The 16,878-nt window shown below is 34.9% G+C and overlaps 1 protein-coding gene across 1 annotated transcript in view; it reads right to left on the bottom strand.

The window, feature by feature from the left end:
- LOC129280953 (uncharacterized) overlaps positions 1–13,735 on the bottom strand; it is a 41,001-nt gene extending 27,266 nt beyond the window's left edge. The window contains exons 1-2 of the mRNA XM_064112612.1: positions 13,611–13,735; positions 12,917–12,989 (exon numbers count right to left, since the gene is read on the bottom strand). Coding sequence (XP_063968682.1) covers positions 12,917–12,989; positions 13,611–13,735 — 198 coding nt within the window. The remainder of the gene's footprint in view (positions 1–12,916; positions 12,990–13,610) is intronic.
- Positions 13,736–16,878: the final 3,143 nt, after the last annotated feature.

The raw sequence follows: 16,878 nt of genomic DNA, 5'->3' as shown, positions 1-16,878 counted from the left end.
CACAAATGTATTAAATTTGAAGGGATTTTTGGCGAATCCGTTCTAAACTAAAATCCCTATAGTAATGCGTTCATATAGCACAAAAGTGCAAAGTCTTTTTTCCAGACCCGGTTAATAAAACATTATAGTACAAGTCTAAAGTCTTTTTTCCAGACCCGGTTGTTTAAAAAAATTATAATATACGTCCAAAGTCTTTTTTCCAAACCCGGTTGTTTAAAAAATTAAAATATGAGTCCAAAGTCTTTTTTCCAGACCTGGTTGTTTAAAAAATTATGATATGAGTGCAAAGTATTTTTTCCAGACTCGGTTGTTTCAAAAATTGTAATATACGTCCAAAGTCTTTTTTCCAGACCCGGTTGTTTCAAAAATTATAATATAGTCCAAAGTCTTTTTTCCAGACCCGGTTGTTTAAAAAATTAGTCTTTTTTCCAGACCCGGTTGTTTCATAAATTATAATATAAGTCCAAAGTCTTTTTTCCAGACCCCGTTAATTCAAAATTTTAATATAAGTCCAAAGTCTTTTTCCAGACCCGTTTATTTTAAAAATTATAAGCCCATACTATGATATGATAATGATATTCCAGTGGAATAAAAATGAGAATCGAGCTTAGTCTTTTTTCCAGACCCAGTTAATTAAAACTAGTGGATTTAATGTCTTTGTTGTTGTATAAACTTATATGGCATATATTGTGAATATATGTGCTAAGAGTAAATTGAGAATCAAGCGTAGTCTTTTCTCCAGACCCGGTTACTTAAAACTAAAAACTAAACCCTATAGCAATGCGTTCATATAGCACAAGTGTCCAAAGTCTTTTTTCAGAGCCGGTTATTTCAAAAATTATAATATAAGTCCAAACTAAGATACGATAATGATATTCCATTGGAATAAAAATGAGAATCGAGCTTAGTCTTTTCTCCAGACTCAGTTAATTAAAACTGGTGGAATAAATGTCTTTGTTGTTGTTTTTTACTTTATTAGGCGCGTATTGTGAATATATGCGCTAAGAGTAAATTGAAAATCAAGTCTAGCCTTTTCTCCAGACCGGGTTATTTTTTTTTAAGCGTATCATTTGACCTAAGACCCTACCATTTAATTTTATCTTTCTTTTGAACAAAAAATAATAATGATGAATAATGATTATATTAATATTGATAATAATAATAATAATAATAACAATAAGAGATAAAGGACTTGAAGCATTCAACCTAAGAACCTCTTTTAAAAAGAGTTTTAGAGTGTTGTCTTTATTCCAGACCTAATCATTAAAACAGTTACGAAAAAAAAATCTTCTAACATAAGACCTTATCATATTCTTATTCTTGTGGAATAACACGAGTTTTAAAACGTACTCTTTCCTCCAGACCCGGCTATTAAAAAAAATGAATTAAAAAACTTTAAATCTAAGACCAATTTTCCAAAGTTTCACCCAGTAAAAAATATGTCTTTACCCCACACCCAGTTTTTTTTAAATAATACTACGACCCCTACAAAACATTGTAATAATGCATGGGTAAAGCAAACATCCTTTCTCCAGACTTGGTTATTATTTGAAAAAAATAAGATAGTTTTTACAAATATTCTAAAACGAATACCCAATAATCTAGTTAGTTACTGTAGAATAACATGAAGACCGATTGTCGAAGATCGACTTTCCTCCAGACACAATTATTTCAAGAATAAAAAATCAATAAAAGCCAACCCCCAACAACGAATCTAAGAACCAACAATCCTCCAAATTAAGACCATGCATGTAGAAAAGCACATGTTTAGAGCTTTGTCTTTATTCCAGACCCAGTAATTTAAAAATGATTTAAACAATCTTAAAAACAAAAGACTTTGTCATATTCTTATTCTTGTGGAATAACACGAGTATTATGCTTTCGTCTTTCGTCTAGACCCGGTTATTTAAAAGATAAACAAATATTGAAAAAAAAATCACAGCTTTGACCAATCTTCAAAATTAAACTCATTTAAGGACGTTCCACAGTTAAAGTGAAATCCATGTCATTTTCACCAAACTTTGCACATAGATACTTTAGAACCTTAATATTCGAAATATGCAAAAATTAACATAGGTCCATGTGCTTGATTTTTGGCTATAGAGCTTCAAAGTTCACCCAAATTAATGTTGTTAAGAATTGCACATTAAAAATAATTTGGCATTTTTAGACCTCACAAGATTACTACAATGAGTTTAAACCTCTATTACTTAGTCAAAATACATGAAAAAGTCATCAAATTTCGCAAGAGAGTTAATAATTGTATCGTTAGATTGGAGAATATATATAAAGTGTTATTTTTTTTTGCAGTTTTAAGTCTAACAGCACTGTCAGTTCTTAAAACGGCGTAAAAGATAACAAAAACCCAATCTAAAAAAATGAGAAATTTCAATAACAAACTACAAAAGTACAATTAATGCTGCACTTTATTCAAAATCCATGTCATATTCACCAAAATTTGAAAAGTTGCAGAGGAAGGTATACCTAAGAGGTACAAACATAAAAAAATGGGGGTTCATGTGTTTGTTTCTAAACTATCAGCATTTTTATTAGAGCAAATGTGCTTTTTAAAACACCAAAAATGTGCCGAATGCTTTGTATCTATGTGAAGAAAAAAACAAAACCACTCTACCATTTATTCAAACTCGGGGACTTATTCGTGATTCTTGGCAGCACTGCAGAGTTAAGTATTTTGAAATTGTAGAGATCTTTTTGTAAATGGTCCATGGAATAATTCCATTTTTTAGCTTCATAAGATAACGAATCGGATCTGCCGTTAGGTGCAGATGATGAGAAAAATCAGCTCATACCCAGAGCTAATTAATCACCTGTTCACCCATTGTGACGTCAGCGCGCAGAGGTAAACTATGCGCAGATCATAATGCGCACAAACATAACTGTGGAACGTCCTTAAAATGCTTGGGCTTAGTGTGTTGTCTTTACCCTTCCCCCAGTTCTCTTAAAAATACAAATTAAGCGAAACATTAATCTTAAAACTTAGACCCCAGCATTTTCCAAACTATAAAACCCTTGTGATAACACATACTTAATTTGACCAGACCAGTTTATTAAAAAGAAAACAGAACAACAAAAAAATGTAATCCTCTTCCAGCCTAACATCCTGTAATAAATGATGTAATTAAACATTCCCTTTTTCTTCCAGGCAAAGAAATTTATAATAAAAAAAACCAACATCAAAACCTAGAGCCCGGGGAGCATTTCATGAAAGGAGTTGTCTGACGTTTTATCCGACACTTACCATGGTAGCACTGCTTCCAATCAACATCAAGGACAGTTGTCAGATCTGACAACTTGTCGGACATAAATGTTGATGAAATACTCCCCCATCATCTTATTCATGTTGAACAGGCACAAGAATATGATTGAGTCTTAGTTATTAGGATTTCATTTATCTTATTTTTGAAAATGACAAGGTCTGGAATAAAGAAAACTCTCTAAACTTTTATTTATTGAAGGTACTTAGTTTGAAGGATAGTTGGGCCTTAGATTCTGTTATTTTTTAATGATTTTGGTTATTTTGAAATAATTGGGTCTGGAGGAAAGACTACACCATATTTCCATGTTATTAAATGTTGATATGATTGCAGGGTATTTTTGTTGTTGTTGTTGTTGTGTTTTAAATGACTTTTATAACTGGGTCTGGAGGAAAGACTACGATATATTTTCATGTTTTTCAACATAAAGATGATCGTGGGTCTTTGTTTGCTTTTTTATTATAACTAATTGTTTTTATTATTATTCATCATTTCTTATTTGAAAGATCTGGGTCTGGAGGAAAGACTACGCTATATTTCCATGTTATTCAACATAAATAGGATTGTGGGTCTTTGTTTGCTTTTTTTATTATTACTAATCTATTATTATTATTATTATTATTCATGTGTTATTTGAAAGATCTGGGTCTGGAGGAAAGACTACGCTATATTTCCATGTTATTCAACATTAATAGGATCGTGGGTCTTTGTTTGCTTTTTTTATTATTACTAATTTATTATTATTATTCATTTGTTATTTGAAAGATCTGGGTCTGGAGGAAAGACTACGCTATATTTCCATGTTATTTAACATTAATAAGAGAGTTGGGGTCTTTGTTACTTTTCTACCAGTTTTAATCAACTGGGTCTGGAGAAAAGACTAAGCTCGATTCTCATTTTTATTCCACTTAAATATCATTATCGTATTTTAGTTTGGACTTATATAATAATTTTTAAAACAACCGGGTCGGGAAAAAAGACTGGACGTATATTATAATTTTTTTAACAACCGGGTCTGGAAAAAGACTTTGGACGTATTTTATAATTTTTTAAACAACCGGGTCTGGAAAGAAGACTTTGGACTTGCATTATAATTTTTGAAACAACCGGGTCTGAAAAAAGACTTTGGACTTGCATTATAATTTTTGAATTAACCGGGTCTGAAAAAAGACTTTGGACTTGCATTATAATTTTTTAAACAACCGGGTCCGGAAAAAAGACTTTGGACTTATATCATAATTCTTTAAACAACCAGGTCTGAAAAAAAGACTTTGGACTTGCATTATAATTTTTGAAGTAACCGGGTCTGCAAAAAAGACTTTGGACGTATATCATAATTTTTTAAACAACCGGGTCTGGACAGAAGACTTTGAACTTATATTATAATTTTTGAAACAACCGGGTCCTGAAAAAAAGACTTTGGACTTGCATAATAATTTTTTAATTAACTGGGTCTGAAAAAAAAAAGACTTTGGACTTGCATTATAATTTTTGAAACAACCGGGTCTGGAAAAAGACTTTGAACTTGTACTATAATGTTTTATTAACCGGCCCTGGAAAAAAGACTTTGCTCTTTTGTGCTATATGAACGCATTACTATAGGGATTTTAGTTTAGAACGGATTCGCCAAAAATCCCTTCAAATTTATTACATTTGTGGGTAAAGTCATTATTGCATTTGTGGGCGATCAAAAATTGTTACATTTGTGGGTAAAGTGCATCATTACATTTGTGGGTAAAGTGTTATTACATTTGTGGGCGTTATTACATTTGTGGGTAAAGTGTTATTACATTTGTGGGCGTTATTACATTTGTGGGCGATTATTACATTTGTGGGTGTAACAGAGGTCCAAGGGCATGCAACATTTTCTTTTTAATGAATTTTCCTTTCTACAGCACCATTATCTACACATGCATGGTGCCAACTTCAGACAAAGTAATACATTTTACAGTGTATATACACTGTAAAAGAACTGGTGTGGTCCTCTATGTACACCGGTTAACACCACAGTTTTTGCTGTGTACTTTAGTAGAAAACTTTTATTTAGATGATTAAGAAAATCAAATTATAAAGTTTAATTGCAAATACCATTTTCATGAATCTTTTAATAAGTTTTTATTGTTTCATTCAACCCTTGTATCTACTAACATTTTTTTATTTTTTATTTACTACTGTCAGAGAAAAATCTCCCTTAAAACAGGGAAGCAACATGTCATCAAAAGTTAAAGGGATGCTCCGGGCTGAAAATAAATAAGATCACAGAGCAAAACACTGACAATTTCATCAAAATCTGATTACAAATAGCGAAGTTATCGAATTTCAAAGTTGGGCAATATATTGTGAAACATGTATATGCCCATCATCATGAATATTCATTAGGTGGGCTGATGATGTCACATCCCACTTTCCTTTTTCTTATGTTACTACAAGAAAATCACAATTGTTTCATTTTTTCACACATTGTGTAAATGATACGTCTCCATTGTAATGAAATATGTTGCAGCCATGAATACATAATGCACTAAATCCGTTGTCAATCCATTTTATTTAGTTATTGAAGGAAAATTTTTGAATAAACCTAATTTAATATAATAAAATACAAAAGAACAAGTGGGGATATGACATCATCAGTTTGCTCATTGAATATTCATGAAGACGTGCCTAGAACTGTTTTATTGGAATAATGCAAATCTTTTAAATGCCATAACTTTGTTATTCCTTGTCTCATTTTGATCAAATTTTGATTCAAATCAGTGTTTTGTTTGTCTGATTTTTCTTTTATCTGCTCATGATTTTCAGCTTGGAGTACCCCATTAAGACCAAAAAACCGCGTTGAAAGGGGTGGGGTTTTTTTTAGTTTTGGACGCGGGCCGCGCGTGCACTCGTTAAGAGTAACAAAAACCGTGACAAATTTTCAACAAAAAAGGGTGGTTTTGAAAGACTGGTCAGTGGTCGATCGCGGGGTCAAAGGTATTGAGGGTATTTTTTCCAAAGCTTTCTTTAAGGGTCATGTTCTGGCTATAACTTGTTTAGGGGTTCATTTTGCACACAGAGTAAAACTTGTTTAGGGGATGTTTGGAAATAACTGGTCACGCATGCATGTGTACATGGCTTCGTAATCGATGATACACAATTTGTAGACATTTTCATTCTACCCAGCAAAGTGGTGAAAATTTGATAGTGCTAATGCATACTTCTCTGACTGCTGGCAAACTAAATTCAAACAAAGAAATAATAAGACTTATCTTCTTTAAATGAGAATGAAACATTTAGAACAAGATAGCTTGCGTGAAAACAGAAAAATCAAAGAAAAAGATCCACGAAAGTTTGAGAAAAATTGGATAAATAATGAGGTTATGAGCATTTGAATATTGCGATCACTAATGCTATGGAGATTCTCACATTGGTGATGCGACAAAGATGTGTGATGTCACTTGTGAACAACTTTCACCATTACTTTAGTATATATTTCATATAAATTTCCTCTTTTCTCACATCTATCAGCGTAGATCATGACTGTTCTTTCTATAGGAGGTATGTAATACAGTACAGATTTTTAAAGAATACATCATGGATAAAGAGTTTGTATCACCATAAGAAAAAGCAAAAAGAGACATTTTGGGGGTATTTTATAGCCCATCAAAGGGAAAGTTGTTCACATGTGACATCAAACATCCTTGTCTCATTGCCGATGTGAAGATCTCCATAGCATTAGTGATTGCAATATTCAAATGCTCATAACTTTCTCATTGTTTGTCCGATTTTCTCAAACTTTCGTTGATCTGTTTCTTTGATTTTTCTGTTTCGACACAAGCCTACTTATTCCAAAGGTTTCAAGTTGTTGATGACTAATTGATTTTTAACCTCCACTGACTGCATGGAAATTAGAAATACAATATTGATGTAACTAATACTTGTTGCAAAAGTACTCATTAAGAAAGGTCAGGGAAATTGAAATGACTTAATTTTTTCTCAAAATATATAGGCCTATAGGCCTACAGACTGCTCAAAATCTATTATTATCTAAGAACAAGAATTCATTCATTTGTGAAACATTTCACGATGGATTTCTCTTAGAAATATATGCTCAAAATATTATTCAATTTAATTTTCTTAAATAACATGGACAGAAAATAAAAATTGTGGCATTATATACATAATATTTAATATTGCTTTATTGGTTATACCTTGGTCACATTTGCTCTACGGCGGCCGTACGGCGAGTTGAAAACAGTCGTTTTAACATTTTTTTTGTACCAGCTGCATATAGGTGGTTTGAATTAAAATTAACAAAACGGCTGTTTTTGACTCGCCATACGGCCGCCGTAGATCAAATGTGACCAAGGTATTAATGTTACAAATATGGAGTTGTTCTCATCTTACTCTTAATCATGTTAATTTAGCGCTTTAATTTAATTGCTGTAAAAAGAAATTAGAGTCTAGGTCTTATGATTCTTAAACATGATCTACTACATCCAAAAAAAAAAAAAGAAGGCACAAACAAACCTGGCCGTGTGAAAAGGAACAATCCGTTGTTGGGCCTTGTTCTTCGAGACAGCAAGCATTCCCTGACGAACAAAATTCCAGCACCAGCAGAACTAGTACAACTGAACACGAGCGGCTCCACCCCGGTGGTCCCGGCGTAGGAGGAAGCCGCATGATGGAAGATGGAGAACCGAGAACCGAAAGTTTTAGGTGTCGTTCAGATCCAGAAACTTTTCTGTATCTCTTAAAACTTCACATCCTGGTCAAAGTGATGTCGGTCAGTGATAGGCGGTTCATGACATTTTCAACTTAATGGGATTTAACCTCTCTCTTAGGTGATCTCTCCACTGTTTTAGACATTCCCAGAAACAAATACAACAAATCCAACTTTCCGCGGTAAGTTAAAGAATTCGCACGAAGTTGGAGCGAATGAATTTTCATGAATTTTCTGTAGAAAAAAGAGAGATTTGAGGAGCAGACTATATTATTCATTTCAGATGAACCATCAAGATGTGGAACACTCTCCCAGTAAATGTTGTGACAGCACCATCAACCGAAGCCTTTCGTCTGCAACTGACAAAAGGCAACAACAGCTGGATCAATACCTGTTTTTACTTGCACCATGTATATATTTGGCACATGCACTTTACCCTTGTGACACACACTCCGGCAGGGTGTAAAACGGAAGCGCGCGGGGCACACACTTCACCAAGTTCTGCAAGAATCTTCAGGATTGAAGGAAGTAGACTAGGTCCTACACAGAAGAAGAAGATGGGAGACCTGGGGAGCGTTTCATGAAAGGACTTGTCGGACGTTTTATCCAACTAGTACTGTTTTATCCGACAATTACCATAGTAACAGTACCCCTCAGCCAATCAGAATGAAGGGAAGATGTCAGTTCTGACAACTTGTCAGACAAAATTGTTGATGAAACGCTCCCCAGGTTGATGGGTTAATAAGGTAGCACATGCAGGAAATCCGGGTGGTCAGTGAGAACCTCCTCGACTATATGTATTAAGTCTTGGCGGAGGTGACCAAAAGAGGAACAATTAAGATCCGACAAACAGTTCTACTGTCTGGTCATATGGGTCACAAAGGATCAAGTCGGGTCCCGCCCCCCCCCCCCCCACTCCGGGGTCGGAGGGACCGCATGCATGTTCCAAAATGTCCAGTAAAGGGGTACTTTTTCGCGGGACAAGTCCGCCCCGCGAATTGTAAAAAAAGTGGGTGTATTTGACTTTTCACCCGGAAATTTCTTTAAAGAGGGGGTGTTTTTTTTTTTTTATCTCTCTCGCTCTCTCTTTCTTTGGACTCCTGAGAAATTTAAAAATCTTACCTAAGGTATAGAGGGTTTCCACAAGCAGCCATATTGGAGGACAAACAATAACAACCTGTGCATCAGATTATGAAAAGTCATTGTTCTCATGGTTTTGTTATCCATTATGATATCAGGGAACCTCTATGATCCATGACCTTGAACTTTGCATCTTTTTTAAATCCAACTTTGAGGGCGCCCTACAGGAAAATGACGAGCACAGTCTAGTCAATATTCTGTGATTCTGTTAAGTATGTTGTAGTCTAAACAAGGACATAATATAGGGTTCTTAACTAAAGGATTTGTAAATTTATAAGACTCCAAACATGCACTTAACAACGTGGACGTGGATGCGTAACACCATTTTCGGTGACCTCTTGTGCGATAACTGCATGGTTGTCAGATCCGCGCCATCATACTCTGCATGATTAGACTATAAAGTTCTGTAACTAATCAAACTTTGCTGCAGGAGTCAATCAAAAATGGCAATTTTGTTTAAAGTCAGTTGTTTGACCACGCATTGGTCGCTAAGGGAGGCTGTATCTTAGCAACCTTCTGACCTTGGGGCAAAATATTTCAGAATTTTCCGTCAGACACTTGGGGGGACATCATTTTGGTGCGAGTTTTCAGAAAATCGGATGGTGTCGGGTGACAAGCACTGGTAATTGCTTTGACATGGATTGACCTAGGATTTGTTTGACTCAATCAAGAAATACTACAAGTTATTCCAATGCATTTATTTCATATCTTGTTTAAAACAATGTAAAGAGATCAAAACTGATGTAATTCAAATTTACCGGTCTACCTGACCTTAGCAAAAATTAACGACGCTGAAAGCCAGGGTAATGATAGCCCTTTGTATCATCAGGCAAAAAGCGCTTTATAAATCCAGCTCATATTATCTCTTTTATAAGAAGCTCAATTTTCTGAAGAAATATAATCATTGAAAGGGGGCATTTTTTTGGAAATATCATATTTAATAAATTAAGGGAGAGTGGGGTGAATAAGGACCCTTTTGATTCCATTTATATCTTTTTAAAGGTCAAGTCTATTAAAGAAAATGTTGATATGAATAAATAGAGAAACATTAGGCTAGTACAATGCTAAAAATGTCATCAAAATCGGATGTAAAATAAGAAAGTTATGGCATTATAAAGTAAAGTTTCGCTTACTTTTTTACAAAACTATGATATGCACATCTCAGTGACATGCAAATGAGACAGACGATGATGTCCCTCACCCACTATTTCTTTTGTTTTTTATTGTTTGAATTATACAATATTTCATTTTTTACAGACTTTACAGATATTCGAGAGATTGAACATGTTATTTAGGATCATCTTTTCTTCAACAGTCGACATCGCGATGATATGAAAATATATTAATTTGAACACCAATAAACTTTTTCCAAGAAGAAAGAAGATAGTGAAATGTTGTAGCAAGAATCAACAAATATATTCTATTTCTAGACAGTATTTAAAAGTGATTACATTTTGAAGAGAAAATAGTCACCGATTAACATTAGCTAATATTTTTCATGTTATATTATGTGACATTTGGATTCATTTCATGTATCTCATGTATTTTTCTTAAATGCCTCAATATTTCATACTGATAATTTTTTTGTTGATAATTGCTAACCATTTTATGCTCTTTTTGCATAACGAACAATTTCTTGTCATTCTGCAGGAACAAGGAAATTTGCTTGTAAGCATATATGTATATATTGTACAAAGTTATTATGTTACTAAAATATTGGACAATTTTGATGTACAAAGTTTTAAAAGAAATTGTTGTTTTTTTCACCTTCATACTTGGTTAATAATTACAGATTGTACAATTTTGACGCAGTCCAATGCCTTTTAGTGATGATGTACTTTTAAGAAAATTGCAAATGAATGATCAAGGAAAACCATTGTTTTATAATGAAAAAAAAAATCCTCTCAAAAGTCATTCTAGAGATAGATTTTTGAATGAAAATGAATGATTTACTTTTATGAATGATATTTCATGTTAAATTGAAAAGATACATACAAGAAATCAAAATGTTTATCAGGATTTGATGAAAAGATAAGATCTGTCTTCTGTTGGAAAAAGAATTCAAACAATATATTTTATTTATATTCTCTCACAAAAGTCTATTTTGCAACGTGATACATCTTCCTTCATCTCATATCTCTCTTAAATACACACAGAATCAATCACAAGCACTCACCTTATAAAGAAAGCAAAATGGAGAGATCTTGTGTATGGTATAAGTCTTAGTTTTTAATAATCGGAGCTAACTATTCACAACCGCACGTCATCGCAGCTCCTAGCGAACTGACGTACTTCTCCATAAACGCAAGTATCACAACATAAAAATATAGCCCTCTAGGATTAAACTATAAAATACATTTTAGAACTATAACTCATTATGCTACAATTTGTATACAAACAACAACAAATAGGAAAACAAATAAAAAAAGAGATCTTAACAAATTAAACCGAGTACATAATTTCAAAAAGAACAGTTTTGCATCACCCACCGGAATTCCTAGCTAGGTTCTGGTGGGGGCTGGTGCCCTCCTACCCGCTGCTCCATTCACCGACAATTTAATGGGCAAGCCCGGTCAGCTCAGAACTCACATGAGCTCTAGCATATAAGGGCACCAGTCCCCACAGGAAGTCAGTCAGACCAGTGAGTGAGGATGAAACAAGATTTAGAGTGTAATTTACATGTATTCAAAACTAATTTCTAATAAATTTTGATTAACTTTAAGTGTTATGCACTTTAATGCAGCAGAATGAACAGACAACAATATAGGATGAAAAACTCTAATTTAGATACAAGTAGCACTTTATTAGCTTGATTTTGAGAACCCGTCTAGTAGATGGGTTCCAGCTTATGACCAGTTTTCTCCAATTCAAAAAGTCCGTTGGCTATTTTGACTGCCTTCTGTGTGTATCTCCTATACACACGCTATTATTAGCTGCACTGTACATTCAGTGTATACCTTATACACACTGTATGTAGGTCATGCTGTGTTCATCTAGAGTTAATGCGTTGTGTTGCACAGATTCACTCTATACATATAGTCATTGAAACCAACTCCCAATTATTTTCAAACTTTGGTTTACATCTCCAATGTTTTAAAATTGATCCTGTAGATATAATACTTTGACACTTTTGGGATGGTATTTTTACACTATAAGCCTAATGTTTAGCCCATTCTCAAGAACCAAAATGAGAATTTTTTAAATCAGAACAAAGTGAAATGATCACTTTAATACCGTCAAAACTCAAAAGGTAATTAAACCCAATGATCGACAGTTCGGAAATACATAATTAAATGTGCAGCAAAAACAAATACTAAATTATCCCAAGTTTGTTTGTCTGGAAATGGTTTGGGCAAAGCCAAGAGAGCCAGGGGCCTAGAAAATAAAAGCTGTGACAGACAAATTCACGAAATTATAGCCGAAGCAAAAAAAAAAGGTTTCTTGAGGAAAGATATGTGTATCCAACCATTTTCATTAACAGTGTACATTTAACATTTTCCTCTTAAGAACAGGGAGCAATGGGGGGGGGGGGTCATAGCAAAATCAAATGAAAGCAGATTTTCATGTCATTTTTGTCACACGTTTTTTTTTTCAGTTTACTACATCCTTTCAAGATGTTGGTGCAGCTGTTGCTGTCATGCTTGTTGCTTCAGGTGGGTGTTTCATTAAGCTGTTCGTAAGATAAGAGTGACTTTAAGAATGACTGGTGATCCTTTCTTTTGGTAAATGCTTTACACCAATGACGATGCTTTAGCGCTTAAGAAAGGTTCACCAGTCGTTCTTAAAGTGGCTCTTAACTTACAAACAGCCTCACGAAACACCCACCTGGTGCATTCTCTCCCAGATGACGATTCTTCCGAGTACTATACACGTACCTGAAAGAGGTGATTGAAGAACACAAGTCAGAATGAATTGCCACACGAAATATGGTCTCAACTCAAAATTTGGTTTTGATAACTATTTACATATCAAAATTTCAAACCAGAATAAACTATTCGGATTTTACGGAAACAATAATGGTGCTCTTAATTGTATTTTTATAATCGTAAAAAAATAAATATTTGCAGCAAAATGCAAACACTGTCTTCCAGTTTTCGACCACATTTTGTCTGAAATAAAATCTTATTACGGTATGGAAATGTATATATATATATATATATATATAAAACAAATCTGAAAGATAAGAAATTCATAAAAAGGTGGTCATTTTTTACTTTTTTTGCATTAAGTCTCTCCTGAAGATATCATTCTATATATCTTGTATTACTACAAGTTATTCAGAAACGGAACACTGGTGTGCCAACCTCATCAGAATGGAACATTAAGACCTGGCATCTGGAGATGCGAGAGACGAGCAAAGCCATGCACTATTTACCATGTAGAAATGGCAGTAGCACTTGTGGGAAGGCAGTACCTCTGTGGTGTTGAAAATAACTGCAGATATTTGACAACTGACAATGATTTCATCAATAATCTTCCTTCAATTATTCCAGTACCTTTCACCCTCTACCACAAAATTGGACTCACTAAGAATGTGGAGGATCGGGTTATATCCAGGGTGTTGGCAGGTGAACATTTGGAAACACTTGAAAGGAGTTTGGTCAACATCGCTCATAGCCATTACTGCAATATTGGCGTCACGTTGAACACTATACCAACACAGACAGCCGAGTGTCCTCCTTTTCAAGATCAATGTTTTCATTCATCTTTGTGTACCTTTTTAACATGTATACGTTTACCTATTTAGCATTTTTTTATTTGATTTTAATTCTTAAGAATCAAGGATAAGACCGCCATAATCATGTGTTTAATTACATTAACTGGCAGTTGCTGGTATTTGTCTTCATCCTCCACTGATTTTATTGTATGACTCTTTTTTTAAACTCTTTTTATTATTACGCTGATGTTACTTGTTGTTTTCTCTGTATGTTGTATTTAATGTTTTACTCTTTTTACATTGTATATTATTGTAATATGTTTGTATTTTAACAGGGGTCTATTGTAAAGCAGTTTTGTACTGAAGAGACTATAAATAAAACAAAATAAATAAATAAATGAAAAAATGTTGGCCAAGCAATGTCACAATCAGGGACATAGTGCTAGTACTATTGTTATGTTGGCGTTGGTTCGATATTGCACTTTGCTTCCAACCAGATGAAAGGGTGTAATACTGTCATTATATTATAATAAAGTCATTCTATGTAGTCTTATAAACAAGAATTATGACCCAAAAAGCCTCAGAAATACTCTTATATATGAAAAAAAAAACAATATAACTCTTTGTAAGGCCTCTGATAACCGGAAGTGGAATTATTGCAAACCGGAAGTGGCCGATTTCGAATAAAAACATCAATTTTTTGGCCAAAAATAGACCAAAATCTCTGGAAAAAAGCTGAAAATGTTTGAGGTATCTCAGGGATGACTAGCGCCATATCTTGGTAGAGTACATCATGTAGGTAAGCTTCTTTCACAAGCCCTACAGTACACAAAGCCTATTGACAAAGCCTTTCTACATTGAGTACAGAGTGACAGTGAGAATTCGCCGATTATTTATCATAGAAAATTGTCTACTTGACAAGTAAATATGCCAAAGAAGAAGAAAAGTTGTAAATTCCGAGGTATTCCAGCCTGGATGAAGAACAAAAAGGAGGAATTAGATGAAGAACAGCCACAGGAAGGAACCAAGTCTTCCAATAGTCCCACCTGTGCTTCAACTGATATAAATACTGGTGAAACACAAGGACCATCTACATCATCCTATCCCAATCCTACCGCTAGCCAAAGAAAATTAGTGCATTCTAGAGTGTTAGCAGGTGATTTAGATTCTTTTGATGATGATGATGACTGTCAATTATCCTCAAATCCTGAAGGATATCGCCTAATTGATCACCAGTGTCTGTCTGAAGCCCTCTCAAAAGCTCACAAATGTGCCCATGGTAAGTTCCATTTTTTTTGTGCAATAATTTTTTTTTATTGTTATAATTGAAAAAAATTAAAGTAATTATTTTGTTTATTCAAGCATTAGGAATAAAGATTATATTTTTTAAAATAGAATTATAGGCTCTAAATATTTCCAATTATGACATGGATTTATGTTTGCAGTCTAACTTATGAATTGTTTTAAAATATTTAACATTAGACTACAGAAATAGATTTGCAGTTGGGTCTGATTTTACTTTCCACGCATCATTCCAGCAGATATCCAATTCGGAAAAACAAGGTGGAGACTGAAATAAGGTCAAAATGGTATGAACTAACAGAAATCCCTGCAATTTCATACAAATAAAGGCATCTTTTGACCAATCAATTAATTTATGAACTTTCCACCCAGCTTCGAAAAAATAAAAATGAAGTATGATAAATTTTTTCCTGCCCTTATTTTTCTACAGAAAAACTGCGGTTGCAAGAGGACAATCTTCAGCGCCGTGGTCTCTCCTCTGAACTTTCTATCATATGCAGTAGATGCGGTCACTCAACTCCACTTCCACCATCAAAGCAGCGTACAAAGAAAGGACAGTCATACGATGCCAATCGCCGTGCTGCATATGCGATGGGAGGCAGTCGTGCAATGATGGTCGACTTATGTTCCATATTCAATATGCCTCCTCCTTCAAATCCTTCCAGCTGGAGTGACCATAATATCTCAATATACAATGCACTGGTTGATGAATTAGCTGTTGAGTTGAAAGATGCACGTCAGCGCCTGCCGCCTTCACAAACTTATAACAGAAGAAAATCCAGATCTTACAGCGGATGATATACTGGATGTCACCGTCTCCTATGACGGTACTTGGCACAAACAAGGATTTACCTCCAACTATGGTGTGGGGGTCCTCATGTCCATGGACACTGGTGAGGTAATAGATGTCCACATTCTCTCTAAAACTTGTGAAGATTGCAAGGCATGGGACTGGATGGATACGACAAGTGACACATACTTGTCATGGAAACAAGCACATGAGGCAGGTGGCAAGTGTCGTGCCAACTATTCAGGCTCCAGTCCTGCCATGGAGATGGAAGCTGCCGAGGTGATATTCAGCAGATCAGCAAAAGATCGATTACGCTACACCACGGTCGTAAGTGATGGAGATAGTAAGACACTTACTAATCTAAATGAGAATGTAAAACCCTATGGTGACATCTATATAGAGAAAGTGGAATGCGTCAACCATGTGCATAAGCGACTGTTCACCAATTTGAAAAACTTGCGACAAAAGAATCCAGTCATCAAAGGGGGAAAGAATGGTTTGAGTGATGCATATATCAAGTCCCTGAGTATGTATTACAGGAATACAGTGGACAAGCATCAGCAGGAGACGAGAAAGTGTAAGGTTCCAAAGGGAGTTTCGACGACTCGGCCTTCTGTTGGGCACAGTAAGCTCCTAAAGAAGGCTGCTGAGGTGGGGAACAATCCTGCCTGCACAGACTTGCTCCCAACGAAGAGTATAAGAACATTAAGTACAGGTGGTGGCTTGAAAAAGGGGCTGGAAGAAAAGCCCTGTTGGGGGCTGTTGAAAGGGACTTGACACAGCCGACCACAGCCACTCTGTCTATGGTCCCAACAGCTTCTGTGGGAGTCCAGGTGGGACCGCGAAAGCGTAAGGTTCCAAAGGGAGTTTCCACATCAGGAGGCTCTCCTGTATAGTCTCCTAGGTCTTGGTACCTTGGGAAAGGTATTGATAATGCACATCCGTGGATCTGACCGTTTGGGCAAAGAGGTTTTTCGTATTGCCCTTAAGGCATTACGGGAGAAGTGCCTGGTGC

Source organism: Lytechinus pictus, chromosome 17, assembly GCF_037042905.1.
Source record: "Lytechinus pictus isolate F3 Inbred chromosome 17, Lp3.0, whole genome shotgun sequence".
In the NCBI taxonomy this organism is placed as follows: Eukaryota; Metazoa; Echinodermata; class Echinoidea; order Temnopleuroida; family Toxopneustidae; genus Lytechinus; species Lytechinus pictus.
This window is presented reverse-complemented; position numbering and strand designations above follow the sequence as displayed.